Raw genomic sequence first — 24,251 nt, 5'->3', positions numbered from 1 at the left:
TGAATACAGTCCTAGGAGAGAGTCCCCAGCCCACCGGAGCACCTGAAAGCTGAACTCATTTATGCAGGCTAAAGTCAGCAACTGCCAAGCCGAGAAGATCGTGACGAATTAAATCACTGTAACTTTGCTCATCTCTAATGCATACCTTTGCAGCCAATAGTTTTATTGCCCCAATAAATCTAAAATGAGAAGTAAAGCCACTTTGCAATTTATCTTAACCTCTTCAGGACATAGGGCGTATGGATACGCCCTGCATGCCGAGTCCTTAAGGACCGAGGGCGTATCCATACGCCCGTGGGAATTCCGGCCCCCACCGCTAGCCGGTTGGGGACCGGAGCCGGATGCCTGCTGAAATCGTTCAGCAGGCATCCCGGCATATCGCCCAGGGGGGTCATTATGTCCCCCCATGTCGGCGATCGCCGCAGATCGCTGGACAATTCAGTCCAGCGATCTGCGGCGATTCCGGGTCAATCGGGTCTCCAGTGACCCGGAATTACTGGCTGTTCGGGGCCGTCTCTGACGGCCCCGAACAGCCAGAGCCTGCAGGGGTGAGGTGGCACTGGTGCCACCTCACGATCGCCCTGATTCGTCGGCCGGATTACCGGCCGACCAATCAGGGCGCCTGCTGCGGGTGTCACTCCCGCACCCGCTCCGCCCCTCTTCCGGAGGACGTGAGCGGGTGCGGGACGTGCACCCCGGGTGCTGGGGACCCCGATCCCCGGCGCCCCTGTTGGGATCGGGGCCCCAGGAGCAGCTGCGGCGGCGGAGACGACGAGGGACTGACCTGTGCGGCGAGGATCGTTGGAGGTGAGTGACAGCCTCCTGCTGTTGCTTAGCAACAGATCCCAGCATGCAAAAAGGGCATGCTGGGAGCTGTAGTTATGCAACAGCAGGAGGCAGACCACCACAACTCCCAGCATTCCCTTATGGGCATGCTGGGACTTATGGTTTTGCAACAGCTGGAGGCACATTCTTTCTATGGAAAAGTGTACCTTCAGCTGTTGTATAACTACAACTCCCAGCTTGCACAAACAGCTAAAGTGCATGCTGGGAGTTGTAGTGGTGCATCTGCTGGTTGCATAACTACAACTTCCAGCATGCCCGTTGGCTGTCGGTGACTGCTGAGAGTTGTAGTTTTGCAACAGCTGAAGGCACACTGGTTGTGAAACTCAGAGTTTTTTTTTACCTAACTCAGTGTTTCACGACCGGTGTGCCTCCAGCTGTTGCAAACTACAACTCTCAGCAGTCACCGTACACCATGCACCGTACATGCTGGGAGTTGTAGTTTTGCAACAGCTGGAGGCACACTGGTTGTGAAACACTGAGTTAGGTCACAAACTCAGTGATACATAACCAGTGTGCCTACAGCTGTTGCAAAACTGCAACTCTCAGCAGTCACCGACAGCCAACGGGCATGCTGGGAGTTGTAGTTATGCAACAGCTGGATGTCCCCCCCAATGTGAACGTACAGAGTACACTCACATGGGCGGAGGATTACAGTAAGTATCTGGCTGCAAATTTGAGCTGCCGCAAACTTTCTGCTGCAGCTCAAATTGCCAGCGAGAAACTACTGTGAACCCCCGCCCGTGCGACTGTACCCTAAAAACACTACACTACACTAACACAAAAAATAAAATAAAAAGTAAAACACTACATATACACATACCCCTATACAACCCCCCTCCCCTCCCCAATAAAAATGAAAAACGTCTGGTACGCCACTGTTTCCAGAACGGAGCCTCCAGCTGTTGCAAAACAACTCCCAGTATTGTCGGACAGCCGTTGACTGTCCAGGCATGGTGGGAGTTTTACAATAGCTGGAGGCACCCTGTTTGGGAATCACTGGCGTAGAATACCCCTATGTCCACCCCTATGCAATCCCTAATTTAGGCCTCAAATGCGCATGGCGCTCTCACTTTGGAGCCCTGTCGTATTTCAAGGCAACAGTTTAGGGCCACATATGGGGTATCGCCGTACTCGGGAGAAATTGTGTTACAAATTTTGGGGGGTATTTTCTGCTTTTACCCTTTTTAAAAATGTAAAATTTTTGGGAAAACAAGCATTTTAGGTAAAAAAATTTTTTTTTTTTTTACATATGCAAAAGTCGTGAAACACCTGTGGGGTATAAAGGTTCACTTAACCCCTTGTTACGTTCCCCGAGGGGTCTAGTTTCCAAAATGGTATGCCATGTGTTTTTTTTTTGCTGTCCTGGCACCATAGGGGCTTCCTAAATGCGGCATGCCCCCAGAGAAAAATTTGCGTTCAAAAAGCCAAATGTGACTCCTTCTCTTCCGAGACCTGTAGTGCGCCAGCAGAGCACTTTTCACCCCCATATGGGGTGTTTTCTGAATCGGGAGAAATTGGGCTTCAAATTTTTAGGGGTATTTTCTGCTATTACCCTTTTTAAAAATAAAAAAATTTTGGGAAAACAAGCATTTTAGGTAAAATTTTTTTTTTTTTTTTACATTTGCAAAAGTCGTGAAACACCTGTGGGGTATTAAGGTTCACTTTATCCCATGTTACATTCCCCGAGGGGTCTAGTTTCCAAAATGGTATGCCATGTGGTTTTTTTTTGCTGTTCTGGCACCATAAGGGCTTCCTAAAGGTAACATGCCCCCAAAAACCATTTCAGAAAAACGTACTCTCCAAAATCCCCTTGTCGCTCCTTCCCTTCTGAGCCCTCTACTGCGCCCGCCGAACACTTTACATAGACATATGAGGTATGTGCTTACTCGAGAGAAATTGGGCTACAAATACAAGTAAAAATTTTGTCCTTTTACCCCTTGTAAAAATTCAAAAATTGGGTCTGCAAGAACATGTGAAGATTGTGAATTTTCTCCTTCACTTTGCTTCTATTCCTGTGAAACACCTAAAGGGTTAAAACGCTGACTGAATGTCATTTTGAATACTTTTGGGGGTGTAGTTTTTATAATGGGGTCATTTATGGGGTATTTCTAATATGAAGACCCTTCAAATCCACTTCAAACCTGAACTGGTCCCTGAAAAATACTGAGTTTGAAAATTTTGTGAAAAATCGGAAAATTGCTGCTGACCGTTGAAGCCCTCTGGTGCCTTCCAAAAGTAAAAACACGTCAATTTTATGATGCAAACATAAAGTAGACATATTGTATATGTGAACCAAAAAAAAATGTATTCGTAATATCCATTTTCCTTACAAGCAGAGAGCTTCAAAGTTAGAAAAATGCAAAATTTTCAAATTTTTATCAAATTTACGGATTTTTCACCAAGAAATGATGCAAGTATCGACAAAAATTTACCACTATGTTAAAGTAGAATATGTCACGAAAAAACAATCTCGGAATCAGAATGATAACTAAAAGCATTCCAGAGTTATTAATGTTTAAAGTGACAGTGGTCAGATGTGCAAAAAACGCTCCGGTCCTTAAGGCCAAAATGGGCTCCGTCCTGAAGGGGTTAATTAACTCTTTCTGGACACAGCGATTTTTGGTAACAGCTTTTTAGTTTTGTTTATTGTTTTATAATCCCCACCTTCCAAGAGTCAGAATGTTTTTAACACTGGACACGGTGTAAAATATGGAAGGAGAATGTAAGTCCCACTGTAGCCTTCCTGCTCTTAAAATATAGCAACACACAGGCCTTTTTTTCCTCCTGAAAATAGCAGGGATAGATGGGAGCTCATGGGACATCCACACATCAGATTAATGCATAGTACATACGCAGGTCACCACCAGTAAGAACACGACATCAAGCTGTAGTCCAGAAGCACGGCTGACAATAGGCCATATCCCATGTAAGTAGTCCAATGTCCTAAACAAGATGGTACTAGCTTCCAGTGAAAAAAGTTAAAACGTATCCTTTAATTCCCTGCAAGTGCAGTGTACCACATGTATTGCAGTTAATAAAGGACGTTATAGGGCAAGAATGACCAGTGACCAAAGACATAGTATGTTTGGTGACAGAGATATGCTTACACAAACCACAGCGTGACCAACCACATTTATGACTGCCTATAGTCGGTAACCATGTTTAAGATGTGAGGCCCCTCAAAAACTCACTAGGAGATACCTTTTCTAAGGGACTTAGCCCTCCTTGCCTCACAATGGAAACCATTTCACATAAGGCCTGCAACCATAGCATCATGATGAAAAATAGTGGGCATGCCTTCTCGGAATGTCACGTATTTCATCATAATTTTGGCTCTTCTGGTATGTAACATGTTAGTGACCCCGAGATTCTGAACTCTGGTATTGGAATCCACAATCCTCTTAGCCCTATTGAGGATACTTATGCAGTAATCCCTTTGTTTAAGCCTGTCCATAATTTCACCATATGTATGTTTATAAGATGTTTCGAATGTTGATACATATTTGGCCCTAATAATTTCTCCAATGGGGAGATTTTTTATGGTATATTTCGGATGGCCACTTTATGCATGTAATATGTTGTTACCGGCTGTGGCTTTATGAAATAATTTAGTCTCCACTATGCCATCAAAGACATAGGGGGAGATTTAAAACCTGTCCAGAGGAAAAGTTGCTGAGTTGCCGATAGCATCCAATCAGATAGCTTCTTTAATTTTTGAAAAGGCCTCTGAAAAACAAAGAAGCGATCTGATTGGTTGCTATGGGCAACTCAGCAACTTTTCCACTAAACAGGTTTTGATAAATCTCCCCCAACTCCCAATCTCTCTCTCGTCTATCAGAGTAAAACCAAGAAAATGAACTGCTGTACTGTTCAGTGTGTTTAGTAAATTGTAGATTGAAAGTACACTGCTCAAAAAAATGAGACTGACCCGGTGGTCTCATTCTGCCCACAGTCTCATATTCCATGTTGACTGAATCCAGACTGGATGTGGAATTTTTCAGAAAAATGGTAGAGACACATATACATTATAAAATGTTAATAGAGACACAAGTACATTATAAAAATACATTAGAATTATTACTATTTTAAGTGCTAAATTTATAGGTTGATTTCTTTATTGCCCAGATAAACAGGTAATGGCTCTCTATGATTACATACCTGTGCATGTTGGCGATCTTGGCTTTCAGGCTGGAGAGAGGCTATTCATCCTGGAATCGTAAGTTTAAACCTTATACATTGTTGATGAGTTTATGTTGAATTTCTTTCTTATGTTTGTTTTTATTTTTTATTTTAATTCACCTACACTCAAACAGTTGTAACTTAAAAAAAAAAAAACTCCAACTATGCCCACATTTTGTAGGCATCACCACAGGAGTCTAGGAAGCTCACATTTAAAGGGGTACTCCCGTGGAAAACTTTTTAATCAACTGGTGCCAGAAAGTTAAAACAGATTTGTAAATTACTTCTATTAAAAATCTTAATCCTTCCAGTACTTTTTAGGGGCTGTATACTACAGAGTAACTAACAACAATTGCCCCCAAAAGGCAATCCGGGAACTATTAAACACAATTACCCCAGGGCGCGTAGCCTGGGGTACAGATATCCCTATATGGTAGGATTCCCTAAAACTTAATTTTTATTAATACTAATTAAACTAATGAAACAAACGAATGGTGCTCAAGGTGAGTTTAAAAATACATGTTGTATATGCCCATCCACTTCATATTATCAGGTGAAATACCACTCTCTATATAGACTGATAGTGGGAGATCCGTATTTGATCCCACATTTATTGGCATATATAAACATGCGCTAAAAACATTAGATGCCTCCTCTACATGTTTCAGTGAATCATCACCGTCACTCGTTGCCACCTCTCCTGAAGATGGTGATGATTCACCGAAACATGTAGAGGAGGCATCTAATGTTTTTAGCGCATGTTTATATATGCCAATAAATGTGGGATCAAATACGGATCTCCCACTATCAGTCTATATAGAGAGTGGTGTTCCACCTGATAATATGAAGTGGACGGGCATATACAACATGTATTTTTAAACTCACTTTGAGCACCATTCGTTTGTTTCATTAGTTTAATTAGTATTAATAAAAATTAAGTTTTAGGGAATCCTACCATATAGGGATATCTGTACCCCAGGCTACGTGCCTTAGGGTAATTGTGTTTAATAGTATACTACAGAGGAAATGTTTTTCTTTTTGAATTTCTCTAATGTCACACCCACAGTGCTCTCTGCTGACCTCTGCTGTCCATTTTAGGAACTGTCCAGAGCAGCATATGTTTGCTATGGGGATTTTTGTCCTGCTCTGGACAGTTCCTAAAATGGACAGCAGAGGTCAGCAGAGAGCACCGTGGTCGTGACCTAAGAGAAATCCAAAAAGAAAAACATTTCCTCTGTAGTATACAGACCCTAAAAAGTACTGGAAGGATTAAGATGTTTTAATAGAAGTAATTTACAAATCTGTTTAACTTTCTGGCACCAGTTGATCTAAAAAAAAAAGGTTTTCCACGGCAGCACCCCTTTAAGGTGCTATTTTGCAATACACAAAAATGTAGTGAAATATATATATTTATTTATATTTATATTGATTTTTTTACCTTCCTGACCTTGTAAACCCTAAAACCACCCTCTGTTCTGTATCACTAAAATGTTAATGTAGTTTGTCATGACGAACTTGCAGTCACCTCAGACTCCAGTGACTATTATACAACGTTGCACAATTTTACTACTGTGTTTCTCCGAAAATAGGACCGGGTCTTATATTAAATTTAGCCACAAAAAACACACTAGGGCCTATTTTCAGGGTAGGGCTTATTTATTTACAGTACAGTATGCACATTGAACAACATGGTGGTTCCACGGTACGGTATTTACACCCCCCCCCCCCATTATCAACATGTGATGGGCGCAGCTCTGCCCTCCAACGTCCCTCACCCCCCCCCCCCCCCCGCCAGTTTATCAGCCCAGCGCTGATAAGAAGACCACTGACCTAGAAAATTTGCAACATCTGGAGGTCCGCAGGTTGGAGACCACTGGTCTAGGTCTTATTTTCAGGGTAGGGCTTATATTGCAGCTCACCCCGATAATCCAGCTAGGGACTATTTTCGGGGTATAGAAATGGAAAGGTCATCCAGCTCTCCACCGCCGCCTCAGTGCACGGACTCGTGCGGACACCACGAGGACGAACAATAGAAAAGTAGAACAATGTCCAGCACAAAGCACGATGCAAGATGGGAATTTATTGTAGATACACACAGCGAACAGCAACACGGATCATGGAGTAAAGTGACGCGTTTCAGCAACCTTAGTCGCCTTAGTCATACAAGTCATACATTGTATGACTAAGGCGACTAAGGTTGCTGAAACGCGTCACTTTACTCCATGATCCGTGTTGCTGTTCGCTGTGTGTATCTACAATAAATTCCCATCTTGCATCGTGCTTTGTGCTGGACATTGTTCTACTTTTCTATTTTCGGGGTAGGTACTATTTTCGGGGAAACACGGTATATGACAATATTGTTGATTGCAAGAAAACAATGCTACGGGGTCGGTAACTAACAGTGGGTTTTAGTCTGCTCTAAATTTTAGTCTGTTGAGTAACCATAGCCTTATTCAACTTTATCCCATATAGAACTGGAGAGTGGTGGAAAGCGAAGTCTTTGCTTACAGGAAAAGAGGGACTTGTGCCATATAATTTTGTAGCACCTGTAAGTGGAATTGCATGTGAACGGTGAGTATTCATTCAAACTGAGAGGCCAAACAAGCATTCAGACCTTAATTCTACTTCTTCAAAGCATTTAGACTTTTATTTATCAAAACATGATCCATAATGTTTGTCTTTTTGCCTTTTGCATTTTACTCTTTTTTTTTTTTCTAGATTTTTGTTATTGCAGTTATTTTGGCAACATATACTTACACACTTCCTTTATGACCACACTGGGGCCCATGTGGTTATAAGGACTGTATAGATTGTGAAGAAGATCACTAACATACAATAGACCACCAGGGATATTTGTCCTTAAAGGGGTACTCCGACGCAAACATCTCATCCCCTATCTAAAGGATAGGGCATAAGATGTTAGATTGTGGCGGTCCCACCCCTTCATTCGGTGCACGTAGCAAACTCCATTCACCTCTATGGGAGGAGGAGTGACAGCTATGACGTAGCTTTCCACTTTTTCTCTCACACAGTTTGATAAATCTGGGCCAATGTATGTGTGTATGTGTGCATATGTGTATGTTCCCGCATCACTTCCAAACGGCTGAAGATATTTCAACAAAACTTGGTACACATGTTACTAATATGGATAGATAAATTAACCCTTACCCATCCCCATTTGTGAGGGTCGGGGTTTTTGCTTAAAGTCCCATGCAAGACTATGGGAAAAGTATGTTCCAGCTTAACTTCCAAATGGCTGGAGATATTTTGGTGAAACTTATTACACGTTACTTATATGTCCACTAAAAATATAGGATAGTTAATTTAACCCTAACCTATCCTCATTTGTGAGGGTCAAGATTTTTGTAAAGAATGCCCCCACGCGTTATGTCCCTTGAGGAAGTCACCAGTTGGGTGATGTAATGTGTGGGGCTTCTGTGTGGACACCCACTCAAGATAAGTATTTGTGTTTGAACTTGCACCTCCATCTGTGTTTGGCCTGCTCTATTCATGTGTTATATTGCTGCATATTTACATTGATAACTTTCTATAGTTCAGCGAACAGCGCCTGCATAGTGTACAGTTTCAACCCTGTGGAAATATAGGGGGTTCATTCTTCTTGCAACTTTGCATATATTGTTACTACATTTCCACAGACTTGCCTCCTTTACATCTTTCATTACTTCCGTACAGTGGGAATGTTTTACATATAGATCGTTCTTACCGAATAGTGTGTGTCCACAGGTAGGTGTGCCGTCTTGGCCCCCCTAGTGTTAAGGGTTGCCCAAGATGTTTGGGTATTTTTTGTAAACGGCATATATTTATTGTCAAGGAAATTTCTTATGAGGTGTGCTATTGCATTGAGGTGTGTTACTTTTTTCTTTTGTGGTGTTTCATGTGGTGCCCCTAATAGCACCCGCCATATTTGATGTAGTTACTTAAAGCTGAGCCCCCCCCCCCCCCCCCCATATTTTCTTTTGTTTGTGTGGTATTACAACTTGGCTCCATTCACTTCAATCGAACTAAGCTGTAGAACCACACCCAACCTGGAGACAGACGGGGAACGATTTTTCATGGAAAATAGCTCTGTTTTTCTATTCCTGGATAACCCCTTTGATGAGAACTTTTTTCTGATTTTTTTATGTTGTAAGCACTTATCATTGTTGAGGACTGGCAATGTTACATTAGATATAAGATAGATAGATACTTTGTGGATCTATTGGACCTGTGACCGGGTTATCCAGCTTGCACCAACAACACATTTCGGTGCTGCCCATCCTTTCTACAATTAGATAGATAGATAGACATTTTCGAAACAAAATCAAAATCTTTCTAAATATATACCAACATGTTTTTTTTAGCTGGTTCTTCAAAGACCTGGGTCGGAAAGATGCAGAACGTCAGCTCTTAGCCCCAGGAAACCAACAAGGATCTTTCCTTATACGAGAGAGTGAGACAAATAAAGGTATTGTATTGTATTTTGAAAATAGACAAGCAAAATGCATTTTTTTGTATTTTATTTAAGGATGGTGTCAAACTTGGCAGTTTTTTGGGAAACTGTCACTGTATTTTAGGAGCCAAAACTAGGAGTGTAGTTAAAAGGAGCAGAAATGACATATACTTCTCTTTCCTGCTGAATTTTCAGAAATAACTGCCATGTGTGACACCAGCCGTAGGGTATTGTGGATTTTACACTGCAGATATGATGCTGCACATTTTATGCTCATTTATTTACACTGAATTACGTGGCAGAAATTCTGCAGCATCAATTTCAGTGTGAAATACGCTGCAAACATGGTATATGTGAATGCACCTTAAAAAAGTTATCCATGAATAGAAAAACAGAGCTTACTTCTTCCAAAAATAGCTTCATATCTGTCCTCAGGTTGTGTGTGTGGTATTCACTTCACTGGAACTGAACAACAATACCATACACACAACCTAAGGACACGAGTGGCATTGTTTTTGGAAGAAATCCGCTCTTTTTCTAATCTAGGATAACCCCTCAAGGCTGGAGTCCACAAACATTGCATCTCGGAAGTAAAAAAATGACTTGGCAGTTTTTTGTGGGGATTTTTTTCTGGCCAAACAAAAGTTGTGTGTTATTTCAGCCTAAGACTAGGTTTCCACTTGTTTTTTTTCTGGCAGTTTTTGGATATCTGCCACTGCAGTTTTTGAGCCAAAGTCAGAAGTGGATCCATAAGGGAGGAGAAGTGTAAGTTCTTCCTTTATATGTCCTATTTCTTATGAATACACTTCTGGCTTTGGCTCAAAAACTGCAGTGGCAGATATCCAAAAACTGCCAGAAAAAAACCAAGTGGAAACCTAGCCTAAAGGCAGTTTTCAGTGTGGCTTTTCAGGCCTTTTTTTTTTTTTTTTACTTCAGCGTGAGCTTCCAATCGGAACTGCTCTTTTTCAGTGCTGTTATTTCTTTTAACCAAAATGCTTTTTTTTTTAACATTTCCCAATGAAGTCTTTTACCTGTGTGAATATCCCCATAGAAGCTCTTTTTCCTCTGAAAAGTGGAATGAAGTCCACTTATTGTTGATTCCAGGCTCCTACTCGTTATCTGTTCGTGACCTAGTTCAGAATCATGGAGAAGTGGTGAAGCATTACAAGATTCGCAACATGGACAATGGAGGATTCTACATATCTCCTCGAATAACTTTCAAGACTCTCCAGGAACTTGTGCAACATTATTCCGGTAAAATACCTTTTCTTCCCCTCTGTCTGGAGTTCTCCTATTAGCCATATTAGTCTCCCTTAGTCCCTCAAAATATCTGGATGGAGTAAATAAAAGACACGGAAGTGTGAAAAAACAGGGATGGTGCTGCAGTTTAGATAGAAACGCTAGTACAAGCTGTATTGTGCATGTATATATATATATATATATATATATATATATATATATATATATACCGTATTTACTTGAGTATAAGCTGAGTTTTTCAGCACGATTTTTCGTGATGAAAACGCCCCCCTCGGCTTATACTCGAGTGAACTCTGAGGAGTGGCTTAGCTGTGAGGGGATGGTCCGGGCCGTCCATCTTCGGCCATCTATGCTGCAGGGACCATCCAGTGGGGAGGGTTAGTCATTCCGGGCTGTCCATCTTCACCGGGAGGCCCTCTTCTCCGCTCCGGGCCTGCCCCGAACTAGTGACGCTGCATTGAAGCCACTGCGCAGGGACGTTCATGCACAGGGAGGTCACTGCGCGTTGTCGTCAAGACAACATCACTAGTCCGTAGCCAGGTCTGGATGATGACGAAGGCCCGGCAGTAGTCTTCAACCTGCGGACCTCCACATGTTTCAAAACTACAACTCCCAGAATGCCCGGACAGCCGATGGCTGTCCGGGCATGCTGGGAGTTGTAGTTCTGAAACATCTGGAGGTCCGCAGGTTGAAGACCACTAAAAGGGATTGACAGGTGGTGATGATGAAGGGGGGGGGATGATGACGGGGTGATGATGATGAGGGTGAAAATGACAGGGTGATGATGACAGGGTGATGATGACGGGGTGATGATGACGGGGGTGATGATGACGGGGGTGATGATGACGGGGGTCTGGATGATGACGGGGGGGGGATGATGGCATGGGAGGATGATGTATTTCCCACCCTAGGCTTATAGTCGAGTTAATAACTTTTCCTGGGTTTTTGGGGTGAAATTAGAGGCCACGGCTTATATTTGGAACGGTATATATGTATCGAGTATATACGGTATATATGTAAACCTACACATAATTATTGAATATAATTTGTTGTTCAAACAACAGCATATATTTTCTGTAGAGTTGACAAGAAGAATCCAATCTAAAATTGTATTTTTTCTGTATTAGAATTAATACCACAAGTATTTTGTGGTATATGCGTGCAACCCAGGTGAGTAGGATGCCGATGTATACCACAGCATGTACATGCCAGATCGATTAATTTCTACATGCTGTACAGACTCTAAAAACAGACAACAATCAACAGCGTATACTGTTCAAAAATCAATGGGACATGCAGTGGTATACGGTACATCGATATTCAATTCTCCTGGGTTACAGGTGTATACCAAAATATGTGTGGTTTGTACTAAGCCTTACAGTACCTTTGGCCATTAATAGGAAATACAGCACTATTTACAGGTCTAAATAGTGTTTTTTTTTTTACAGGTGTCGATGAATTCACAGATTGTTTCATAAATATAGAAGTGTACAGAGTAGTTTAATAAATAATATTTGGTACTTTATCTAGGCAACTTGGACGGATTGTGCACCTTACTGAAGGAACCATGTCAGACTGGACGACCACAAAAACCATGGTGGGGTGATGAATGGGAAATTTCACGCACGTCACTTCAGCTAGTGAAAAAACTAGGTGCAGGGCAGTTTGGAGAAGTGTGGATGGGTATGAAAATCTATTTATATTTACAATGATCATGACAATTTTCAATGATAATTGTGATTTGCTAATTAATATCATAGGATATTTTGTATTATTATTTTGCTTATATTAGAACTAATGTCGTTGCTCAGTATATGTTTATGTTCCAGCCTTATAGCCCGACTTTGCATTATTGAGAGAACAGCTAAGCGTGTGCTTGAGAGAGGGGACTTGCAATCTAAAATGATGTGATTATGCTCTTATGCTTCTGTACAATCCAGACGGATTCCAAAATTCACTTGTAGAAACCCTTTGAAAACCAGCTCACCTAGGTATTTGCATGGCATAGGCCAGAGGCATAAGAAAGAAAGATACAGTCATTTTTAATTTTATCAGCATTTTTAAGGCATTACTGTCATATCTAAAAACGTTTGAAATGTCATGCAGACATATTTCTAGAGATTTCTAATGACAGTAACACTTTTAATAAAACTTTACTGTAAATTTATTGTAAATCCATTATAATTTCCAATTCAGGTTTCAGTAGCACCATAGTAACATAGCCATGAGATGCATAAAAAAACACACTGTACCTAATGCATTTTAGATGTAGCTTACTACGAGTAAAGATCTACACACCTGAAACATTTGATGTTAGACATGGAGCATGTTTCCATGCATCTTATGTCTATGTGAATATGGTGCTGCTGAACCCTATATGTGAAACTTTAGTGGATTTACAATAGATAGGAATTGTTATTTAAAGGGGTACTCCGGTGAAAACCTTTTTTCTTTTAAATCAACTGGTGGCAGAAAGTTAAACATATTTGTAAATTACTTCTATTAAAAAATCTTAATCCCTCCAGTACTTATTAGCTGCTGAATGCTACAGAGGAAATTCCTTTATTTTTGGAACACTGATGACATCACAAGCACAGTGCTCTCTGCTGAGATCTCTGTCCATTTTAGCAAACATGCATAGCAGATATATGCTAAGGGTAGCATGGTGGCTCAGTGGTTAGCACTGCTGCCTTGCAGTGCTGGGGACTTGGGTTCAAATCTCACTAAGGACAACAAATAAATAAAGCGTTATTATTATAATAACGTCAGCAGAGAGAACTGTGCTTGTGATGTCATCAGAGAGCATTCCAAAAAGAAAAGAATTTCTTCTGTAGTATTCAGCAGCTAATAAGTACAGGAAGGATTAAAAAACATTTAATAGAAGTAATTTACAAATATAAAAGAAAAAAGGTTTTCACCGGAGTACCCCTTTAAGAGTGCTGGCTCATTGCCACCTTCTTTACTATGCTGATCCTATTTCTTTGGTGCAAGGTGATTTACTGATTTATTAATTCTCTTAATAACTTAGATATATATAACACCCATGGTTCACATAAAATCGTTTGGTTGTCAGCGGCTAATAAAATCTGCACCAATTAGGCAGCACATTTCAGAATGATAAGAGAAACAAATGAAGGCACTTGGTAGATAATTAGAAACAACTAAACAAACATACTACCAGGAGAGAAGCCAGGAGAAAATATGGGTCCAAAATCTTAGGTCAAAGGTTTGTGGCACGGTCTCTATTAGTTTGGAAACCTACCTATAAGCTAAAATGATTGAAAAAAGTCCAGATGAGGGGAACAAAAGCGCACCATGTTGTGTTGGTTGCTTTGTATTCATCTTATGCTTCCAATTGGTTTGCTCTGACTCTCTGGATTCTTAGATCTAGGTCTTTGAAAAGCTTGTAACACACCTGCCTAGTGTTTCCAGTGCTGCTTTCCTGGGATTTAAATTACCTCAGTCACTTGCTGTGACTTGCCTTGCTTAAAGGGGTACTCCGCTGCTCAGCGTCTGGAACAAACTGCCACGCCCCCTCCCATAGACTTGCATCGAGGGGGCGGAGTATGATGGCATGAAGGGGCGGAGCTATGGTGTCACGAGCTCCCGGTGCCGGCTCCAGCTTTCTGAACAGTTTGTTCCAAACGCTGAGCAGCGGAGTACCCCTTTAATATTTTTATGAATAAAATAATCGGAAATGCTGTTTATAATTAAACTGTTTTCATATTACACCTTGTTTTACTTGTCAGGTTACTACAATAAGCACACCAAAGTTGCAATAAAGAGCCTCAAGCAGGGCACCATGCCCCCAACAGCTTTCCTGGCAGAAGCCAACCTAATGAAGCAGCTGCAACATCCGCGATTGGTGCGTTTACATGCTGTGGTGACAGAAGAACCTATATTTATTGTGACAGAATTCATGGAAAATGGTAAGATTTAAGAAGTTTAGTGTTGTTAGGAAATTAACTTCTGATACCTACCTTAGAAAGAGTTCAGGTGATGAAAACTGAAAAGCATTCTGGGTTCATAAATGATATTGACATTGGAACCTGCACCAGTTTACTTCATAAAACTGCAGTTTCGAGCCTTAAAAAACCTTCCAAGTCCACGATTCCTTCTTTACCACACTTGCCACAATGCAATGCAAGTGTAAACTAAGACTACCGACTCATTTGAGGAATTCTGTATCCTATACAAATTTTGGGACAACTACTTTGGACAATCCCTAACCTGAATTCTCCAATCCCCTTCTGGGAGGGAAACCCCCCACCCCCCTTTCTGGGGAACAATACCCTAACTGATAACCCAATTAAAAATTAACTTTTATTTGTATTCATTTAAAATCTGTAGCAAGTGTGAAAACTTAATGAGTAGTTAAAACTTTCAGAAAATACAGCGTGTCTTCTGGTAAAAGCCTGGTGCTACAGCGTTGGTTGTGGAGCTAATTGTTTCTCGCTATGCAGGGTCAGTATCTAGTCTCTACCACTGCATAGTATCTCCACACTCTAACGCCTGCTGTATTCCTGTCTAAAATGTAAGGAGATCGCTCTAACGTTTCGTTTGCGAACAAACTTCTTCAGAGAGCTGCCTAATATGGCGTTCAGCGTGCTGGCACTGCCTTTTATAACCTGGTTTAACCTGATCACAGAATATCTCACTGTTAACAATTAGCTGTAATCTATGAGATAATCTGGAAACAAGAATTTTCCTAAAACATTAAAAAGATATTATTAAACCAATCAGTTGATCATGTGATACATGGATGTGCCGAGTTCCCCAAAGGAACATTTTAGCTGATCTTCATTCTGACTAATAGACAAAGTTCCTGATTTTAGTATTTACTAATAGAGTATTTGACAGCAGATTCTTAACCAAGTCCATTGAAGGGTGTTATACTAAACTGTGGTTGATTAAATCCCGATCTTTGCTTGTTATGTGTTGGCAAATTCCAATGACCTCTATCTCTATTCAACAGGGAGCCTGGTTGATTATTTGAAGACACCAGAAGGCCTCAGAATAAGTGTCTATAAACTTATAGATATGTCAGCTCAGGTAAGGATTCAAATAGCAAAATGATGAAGATTGTAAATAAAATCCAGTAAATGGTATTGCAGAGAGATATTGTAATATTTAAAAGGACTCAGGGTGGAGAGAAAAAAAATAAAAAACCCAAGTTTGCCCCCGATTCTCCCGCTGGTGTCATTCTGACAGTGCAGGTTGTGCTGGTGAATGCTTCCTGCTGTGCTTTCGACACACAGGAAATGCCTGCTTGGCTAGTCACTGTCTGAGCCATGTCACCACTTAGATTTTCTCTATGTTTTAAGAGCAAAACAGGAAGCCCTTGGCAGCAGGGGCGGTCACCTTCAGAATGGCACCACCTCCAGCATGATCATTTTTTATTATCATTTTTTTTACCCCAACTTCAGCCCTTTCAAATATAAAATAAAGTCTCCAGAAAACCCCATTACAAAGAAAACATGGATCTACGTTCAAGGCAAAAGGAAGCCGGATCCAGCGGGAGAATTTGAAAACTGACTGCTGCCGTATCCCTGCCGTACCCTATTCATTTCAATGTCAGCTAGTGATTCCGGTTGAGTCATTTTTGGACCATTTTTTTTTTCTTACGTATTGAAAACTGTGTCTGCTGCGGTTTCAGTCCAGCAACAATAATGTATACAGTCCAAAAATTACACGACTGGAGTCAACAGCTGACTCCATCGGGAGATTTATCAAAACCTGTCCAGAGGAAAAGTTGCCCAGTTGCCCATAGCAACCAATCAGATCACTTCTTTCATTTTTCAGAGGCCTTGTTAAAAAATGAAAGAGGCAATCTGATGGCTGCTATGGGCAACTGTGCAACTTTTCCGCTGGACAGGTTTTGATAAATCTCCCCCCATATGCCCTTAATGCGATGCAAATGGAAACTTAGGGTACGTTCAGATGAGCGGATACACAGCTGTTTTTATACACAGCAGTATTTTTTGCTGCGGATCCGCCACCAAAGGACCGCTACAGGGTACCTTTAGAGGTGCCTGCTCAGAGCGTCAATATGCAGCTACAAAGCAGACACACTGCGAGTCGCCATGCACATGCGCTGTATACTTGCACATCACGGCTGCTCTAGGCCTAACTCAGGGAGCAGGAGGATCGGCCGTGATGTGTGCGAATACACCATGCATGCGCGGCGACTCGTACATCGCAGCAGTTTGTCTGCTCGTAGCGGCATATTGCCATTATGAGCTGGCACATCTGAGGCACCCTGTAGGGGTCCTTCGGTGGCGGATATGCAGCGTAAAATACGATGTGGATTTGCTCGTCTGAACGTACCCTTGAGGAGATTTTATTACAATCCATTTTAAGGGAGCGTTCACACGCGCAGATTTTTGCAGCGTATTTAGCTGCGGATCCGCTGGTGAAGGCCCTGCTGTATGCTGGCTTTACATGTGCCTGCTGGTAGCGGCAATATGCCTCTACGAGCAGACACACTGCAGCGATGTGCGCGGCGTGCTTGCACATCGCGGCCGCTCTCCCTGCTCTGAGCTAGGCAGAGAGCTCCCGCGATGTGCGAGTATACTGCGACTCGCACATCGCAGTGTGCCTGCTGGTAGCGGCGTATTGCCAATACGAGCAGGCACATGTAAAGCCAGCATAGAGCGGGCCTTCACCAGTGGATCTGCAGCGTAAAATCCGCTGAAAATCCGCGAGTGTGAACGTACCCTAAAAGATACCTACAAATAGTCACCCATCAACCAAATGACGATACAAAGATTGAAACAATGAAAAACTAACTTTATTAGATGAAATTAAAAACATGACATGGAATAAAATAAATCAGCAGCACACAAATGGAAAAAAAGGATAATGACAGTGTCAACATAAACACAAAAAAATATATATATAGCAATGTATATGTGCAAAATTTTTCTACAAAAATGAGGACAAAAGTGACCTGACACAATATAGGTGAGTTTGGCAACAGAAAAACTGAAGAAAATGACCAAAGTCTGTGCTATTGAGAAAAGTGTGAGGCCCAGAAGCACAAAAAATGAAAATAAGAAGGTGGCTGGCTCACTAAGAGTCGGGCACCAGAGGCTTCCACACTAAGGGTATGTTCACACAACGTAATTCCAGCGGAATTCTGTTAGTGGAATGCCGCGAACGGAATTACGTGCTGTGAACATAAACATTAGTGTGAATGGGTCTTCCGCGAGACCCGTTCACACTGCGAAATTTCAGCGGCGCTGAACATGTTCATTCTTTGAGCGGAAGTCCGCGAACACTGCATAGCCATCAATGATGGCTATGCAGGAAGCGAAAGCGAAACGACGTTGGGGTTGGCACTTAGTCTGGATAGGTCTGTATGGCAGCATGTCCGATGTTCATTGCACTTCATGGTATATGCTTCTTTTCATGATGTGTTAGTGTGGAAGCCTCTGGTGCCCGACTGTTAGTGAGCCAGCCACCTTCTTATTTTCATTTTTTGTGCTTCTGGTCCTCACACTTTTCTCAATAGCACAGACTTTGGTAATTTTCTTCAGTTTTTCTGTTGCCATATTCACCTATATTGTGTCAGGTCACTTTTGTCCTAATTTTTGTAGAAAAATGTTGCACGTATACATTGCTATATTTTTTTTTGTGTGTTTATCTTGACACTGTCATTATCCTTACTTTGTGCCATTTTTTCATCTGTGTGCTGCTGATATATTTTATTCCATGTCATGTTTTTAATTTAATCTAATAAAGTATGTTTTTCATTGTATCAATCTTTGTATCATCATTTGGTCGATGGGGGACTATTTGTAGGTATCTTTCATTATATTAGTTAGCACCCACCCCTCTTTTTTATTATGGTGGCATCACTCCATTAGGCCCTTATATCGGTTAATAAAATCCATTTTAAAAGCCATATTGGTATGTGCAGTATAATAAGCCAAGGAAAATGGAAAGGAACAGATCAACATGTTTCCGGCAGCATTAGGAACTGTCCAGAGCCACATATGTTTGCTACAGGGATTTTCTCCAGCTCTGGACAGTTCATAAAATGGACAGCAGAGGTCAGCAGAAAGCACTGTGGTCATGACATCAGAAGAAATGCATTTCTTTTTTGGATTTCTCTTTAGTATACAGCCCCTAAAAAGTACTGGAAGGATTAAGATTTTTTAATAGAAGTGATTTACAAATCTGTTTAACTTTCTGGCACCAGATGATTTAAAAAAAAAGTTTTCCACGGGAGTACCCCTTTAAAACTGGTCCTCTTCAAAGTTCTTTGAGCCAGAGAACATAGTTCCTTCTCTACAGAAAATGTTCCTTCTCTAAAGAAGTGATTTACCAATATGGTTATTATTCTGACATGGAACTAATGAAGAAATTTACAGAATGGATTGGTGAGGTAGTTGAAACCCCCACCGAGAACTGAAATAGGTGGAAATAAGCACTTGTCTGAGTACTGAACTGTTCAAACTGATGTTTGGCTTTCCTCAGTAAGCTGAGAGTGCCACAAATAGATTTATAGAAAGTTCATGAAACATTCTATAAATCTATACAGTATGTGACTTGCTCAGTGGTTTCAAATAGACCCAATCAGTGTTTACTGGAAATGAATGGACACAACACCCCTCTTAGTGCTTAAGCCTGCTCATTTCAGCAATTGGTGGCTCAGCACCTGGACCTACACTGTTCTAAATTTCTGAAACATCTACAGTCATGGCCGTAAATGTTGGCACCCCTGACATTTTTCTAGAAAATGAAGTATTTCTCACAGAAAAGGATTGCAGTAACACATGTTTTGCTATACACATGTTTATTCCAAAAAAGGGATGAAAAAAGCTAATTGGACATAATGTCACAACAAGCTCCAAAAATGGGCTGGACAAAATTAATAGCACCCTTTCAAAATTGTGGAAAAATGAGATTGTTTCAAGCATGTGATGCTCCATTAAACTCACATGGGGCAAGTAACAGGTGTGGGCAATATAAAAATCCCACCTGAAAGCAGATAAAAAGGAGAGAAGTTCACTTAGTGTGGCACAGACACACAATGCAAAGACTAAGTATGGACAACAGAAAGAGGAGAAGAGAACTGAGGACTTGAGAAACAAAATTGTGGAAAAATATCAACAATCTCAAGGTTACAAGTCCATCTCCAGAGATCTAGATTTGCCTTTGTCCACAGTGTGCAACATTATCAAGAAGTTTGCAACCCATGGCACTGTAGCTAATCTCCCTGTGCATCAACTGAAGAGAAACATTGATGAAAGGTGTCAACACAGGATAGTGCATAAGTAACCCCAAACAAGTTCCAAAGATATTCAAGCTGTCCTGCAGGCTCAGGGAGCATCAGTGTCAGTGTGACATTTAAATGAAATGAAACACTATGGCAGGAGACCCAGGAGGACCCCACTGCTCACACAGACAGAAAAAAGCAAGACTACATTTTGCCAAAATGAACTTGAGTAAGCCAAAATCCTTCTGGGAAAATGTCTTGTGGACAGATGAGACCAAGATAGAGCTTTTTTGATAAAGCACATCATTCTGCTGTTTACCGAAAATGGAATGGGGCCTACAAAGAAAAGAACACAGTACCTACAGTGAAACATGGTGGAGGTTCAATTATGTTTCGGGGTTGTTTTGCTGCCTCTGCCTTAAATGTGAGGATTACCAATGGATTTTGGGTCGCACTGTACAGCCCAGTGTCAGAAAGCTGGGTTTGTGTCCGAGCATGACAATGACCCCAAACATACGTCAAAAAGCACCCAGAAATGGATGACAACAAAGCGCTGGAGAGTTCTGAAGTGGCCAGCAATGAGTCCAGATCTAAATCCCATTGAACACCTGTGGAGAGATCTTAAAATTGCTGTTGGGAAAAGGCGCCTTTCCAATAAGAGAGACCTGGAGCAGTTTGCAAAGGAAGAGTGGTCCAACATTCCGGCTGAGAGGTGTAAGAAGCTTATTGATGGTTATAGGAAGCGACTGATTTCAGTTATTTTTTCCAAAGGGTGTGCAACCAAATATTAAGTTAAGGGTGCCAATAATTTTGGGAGTTTGGTGTGACATTATGTCCAATTTGCTTTTTTTCCTCCCTTTTTGGTTTAGTTCCAATACACAAAAAGGGAATACACATGTGTATAGCAAAACATGTGTTACTGCAATCCTTAATTTTCTTGAAAAATTTCAGGGGTGCCAACATTTATGGCCATGACTGTATATGACATGTCAGCAGTTTCTTCCAATGATAGCTACCCATTACTGTATCCATTGGAACTTTCTGCTGCTGTTTAATAGTTTTTATCAATCTTTAGTGCTATAGAAAGTCCTGGTGCAGCCCTGGGGCTAAAATACTTAATCTGTGTACTTGTTTTTTTTTTATTTTAATTTTTTTATTTATAATCCTCTGCACTGTAATGTACTTTTTAAATGACTAGGTTGCAGAAGGAATGGCTTTCCTTGAGCGGAAAAATTATATCCATCGGGATCTGCGAGCTGCCAACATCTTGGTATCAGAAAAAGTGATTTGTAAAATTGCAGATTTTGGTCTGGCTCGGATGATAGAGGACAATGAGTACACAGCACGGGAAGGTAACTTAGTATACAAATCATTTCAGGATAAAGTATCCATGAAAACTAACTTTGCTTCTAAAGCTCTTTAGCATTATGTTACCGTTAAATGAAAAGTAATTTATAATTTTTTTTTATTTCTACTGTATTTCTACTGCTAGAGTTTGCTATTTGACATTTGTATATGTGCATTATATTACCACACTGTGCATTTCCAGCCACCATAAGAAGACATGCTGGTGGCCATAGGGGTAACCTATCTAAACAACTAAAAGGCTATTGGTCTGAGTTAAAGGAGAACTGTAGTGCAATATCACTTATCCTCTATCCAAAGAATAGGAGATAAGTTATAGATCGTGGGGGGTCCGACCACTGGGACCCCCCGTAATCTCTAGTACGGGTCCGCGGCAGTATGCTGGAAGGGGGCGTGTCCGTCCCAACACACCCCCTCCATGTATCCCATAGACTGCCGCAGCCCCGTACAGCAGATTGCAGGGGGCCCCAGCGGTCCCTTATTCCCTATCCTTTAAAAAGGGGATAAGTTATATTGCATCACAGTTCTCCTTTAAGAGAAAATCTGCAGACAGGCACATTTTCAGGAGCTGACTAACACTGGATACTGTGAGTACTGATGTTTGTTATAAGATCCCATCTTTGAATTTCAAACAAAACCCACCAGAATTCTATCTCTGAATGGCACAAAAAACTGGTGTATAAGCTGTGCTCTAAATTTATTATGTGTTTTATACACTAAGCTAGGTGTTAGTATATATTAAGATGTTCTAGACCTATAACACAACCTGCACCCTTGTAATGAATTTGGCACATGATCAGCCTGTCTCTTCTAGTTTTATGCTGTCTAAAATTAGGATAGTTGGGGAGATTCATCAAGACCTGTGCTGAGGAAAAGTTGCTGAGCTACCCATAAAACCAATCAGTTCGCTTCTTTCATTTTCAGAGGCCTTTTCAAAAATGAAAGAATCAATCTGATTGGTTGCTATGGGCAACTTGTTGGCACAAGTACAAGCATTATGACAGTTAATTGTTAAACATGCAGTTAGAACAAAAATAATATTTAAGCATCCAAAATACAGAAATCATTATTTACAACCACAATTAGCACAACTGGCTATATTGGTTTCCATTTCTTGGGTTCACATTTCTTAAAGGAGAGCTCCAGTGAAATTAGTTTTTTTATCCCTTATAACCGGGCTGCCAGAAGAAAAGAAAAATAATAACTTACCTTCCGCCACTCCCCTGTTTCTGCCGATCTTACCGTCACATCCTGTGTTATGTAACGGGTAGGGCCCGGAATCCTTCCTGGCACCTCTGGCATCCTATGCATAAGGGACAAAAAAATTTATACATTTTCACTAGAGTTTTCCTTTAATGGTGCTTGCCAGACTAGAGCTGGAAGAAACTGAATATTATATGAAGTACTCAAAACTGGGCATATAAACAGAGCGGGGGCGATTTATCAAAACCTGTCCAGAGGAAAAGTAGCTGAGTTGCCCATAGCAACCAATCAGATCACTTCTTTCATTTTTCAAAGGCCTTTTCAAAGATGAAAGAAGCGATCTGATTGGTTGCCATGGACAACTCAGAAACTTTTCCTGTAGACAGGTTTTGATAACTCTCACCAGCATGTTTATATGGCTAAAAACTGTGCTGGTTTGGACTCAAAGGATGAGATTTATCAAAACCTGTGCAAAGGAAAAATTGACCAGTTGCCCATAGCAACCAATCAGATTGCTTCTTTCATTTTGCAGAGGCCTTGTTAAAAAGAAAGAAATTAGCTGATTGGTTGCTATGGGCAACTGGGCAACTTTTCCTCTGGACAGGTTTTGATTAATCTCCCCCAAAATCCTGAGTGTTCCTGCTTGAAAATCCATCTCTCATTGAATTCAATAGAAATGTCTACATAACCCTGAAAAATCAGCGTGGACTTTAAGGCTAGGTTTCCACTTGTTTTTTTTCTGGCAGTTTTTGGATATCTGCCACTGCAATTTTTGAGCTAAAGTCAGAAATGTATTCATAAGGAATAGGACATTTAAAGGAAGGACTTATACTCCTCCTCCCCCCTTATGGATCCACTTCTGACTTTGGCTCAAAAACTGCAGTGACAGTTTTCTAAAAACTGCCAGAAAAAAACTCAAGTGGAAACTTAGCCTAAAAACCATGCCAATAATTTTTCAGCATGGAATGGCTGTAGATTTCTCCAATTGTAAAATCTGCATGCCAATATTATAATTTTTTACAGATTTTCAAGTGACATTTTCCACACCTTTAATTTCCTCTTTGGACAAAACCAAAGAATACAATATTAGTCAATACTGATACACATATTAGGAATTAAAAATATTACAGAAAGCAGAGGAAATTACCAAAGCAAATCTGTTCTTTGTACAATATTAGACTATTATTGTAGATTTGGAAGTAACATAGTCTGTCCTTAACTGTAGGTGCCAAATTCCCAATTAAATGGACAGCTCCTGAAGCAATAAATTATGGAACATTTACCATCAAATCAGATGTATGGTCATTTGGTATTCTCTTAACGGAAATCATCACATATGGGCGAATTCCTTATCCAGGTAAGTTACCAGAAAAGAAAGTAACATCCTAAACACTTATGTCACAAATGTCTTCATGGGGGGCTTTCTTAACTCCAAAGCCTGGTTCACACTACTGAATGTCCAAGTGGAATTCTGTTTTGAAATTCTGGCAATGGGATTCTGCTGCACAGTGTGAGATTCCACAGTGAAAGATTCCACCAGAACAATGAACTTGTAATGCAGGATAGTATTGAATCCCTGCTATTAAAGGGGTATTCCGGGCAAAAACATATTATCCCCTATCGAAAGGATAGGGGATAAGATGTCTGATCGCGGGGGGCCTGCCTCTGGGACCCCCCAACGATCTCCCTGCAGCAGCCCGCATTCTATGCGTAGCTGCGTCTGAA

At 41.0% G+C, this 24,251-nt stretch overlaps 2 protein-coding genes across 10 annotated transcripts in view; one reads left to right on the top strand and one right to left on the bottom strand.

Moving 5' to 3' along the window:
• LOC130355976 (myotubularin-related protein 9-like) overlaps positions 1-22,694 on the bottom strand; it is a 134,930-nt gene extending 112,236 nt beyond the window's left edge. Inside the window, exons 1-5 of one of the 7 annotated variants that reach the window (XM_056556923.1) lie at positions 22,533-22,694; positions 10,739-10,805; positions 10,507-10,605; positions 9,370-9,462; positions 5,005-5,054 (exon numbers count right to left, since the gene is read on the bottom strand). In XM_056556923.1, coding sequence (XP_056412898.1) covers positions 5,005-5,012 — 8 coding nt within the window. In that variant the 5' untranslated portion in view covers positions 5,013-5,054; positions 9,370-9,462; positions 10,507-10,605; positions 10,739-10,805; positions 22,533-22,694. The remainder of the gene's footprint in view (positions 1-5,004; positions 5,055-9,369; positions 9,463-10,506; positions 10,606-10,738; positions 10,806-22,532) is intronic. The other 6 variants (XM_056556924.1, XM_056556925.1, XM_056556926.1 and 3 more) reach the window with 6 other exon arrangements.
• Positions 1-24,251, top strand: part of LCK (LCK proto-oncogene, Src family tyrosine kinase) — a 64,997-nt gene that overhangs the window by 38,897 nt on the left and 1,849 nt on the right. For 2 of the 3 annotated variants that reach the window (XM_056556931.1, XM_056556930.1), the window contains exons 4-12: positions 4,972-5,062; positions 7,498-7,596; positions 9,387-9,490; positions 10,580-10,729; positions 12,266-12,418; positions 14,485-14,664; positions 15,711-15,787; positions 21,157-21,310; positions 23,752-23,883. In XM_056556931.1, coding sequence (XP_056412906.1) covers positions 4,972-5,062; positions 7,498-7,596; positions 9,387-9,490; positions 10,580-10,729; positions 12,266-12,418; positions 14,485-14,664; positions 15,711-15,787; positions 21,157-21,310; positions 23,752-23,883 — 1,140 coding nt within the window. The remainder of the gene's footprint in view (positions 1-4,971; positions 5,063-7,497; positions 7,597-9,386; positions 9,491-10,579; positions 10,730-12,265; positions 12,419-14,484; positions 14,665-15,710; positions 15,788-21,156; positions 21,311-23,751; positions 23,884-24,251) is intronic. The other variant, XM_056556932.1, reaches the window with a different exon arrangement.

This window comes from Hyla sarda, chromosome 2 (genome assembly GCF_029499605.1).
Source record: "Hyla sarda isolate aHylSar1 chromosome 2, aHylSar1.hap1, whole genome shotgun sequence".
NCBI classification, from domain to species: domain Eukaryota; kingdom Metazoa; phylum Chordata; class Amphibia; order Anura; family Hylidae; genus Hyla; species Hyla sarda.
The sequence above is the reverse complement of the archived record's forward strand: the minus strand, read 5'-3'. Positions and strand labels throughout refer to the sequence as shown.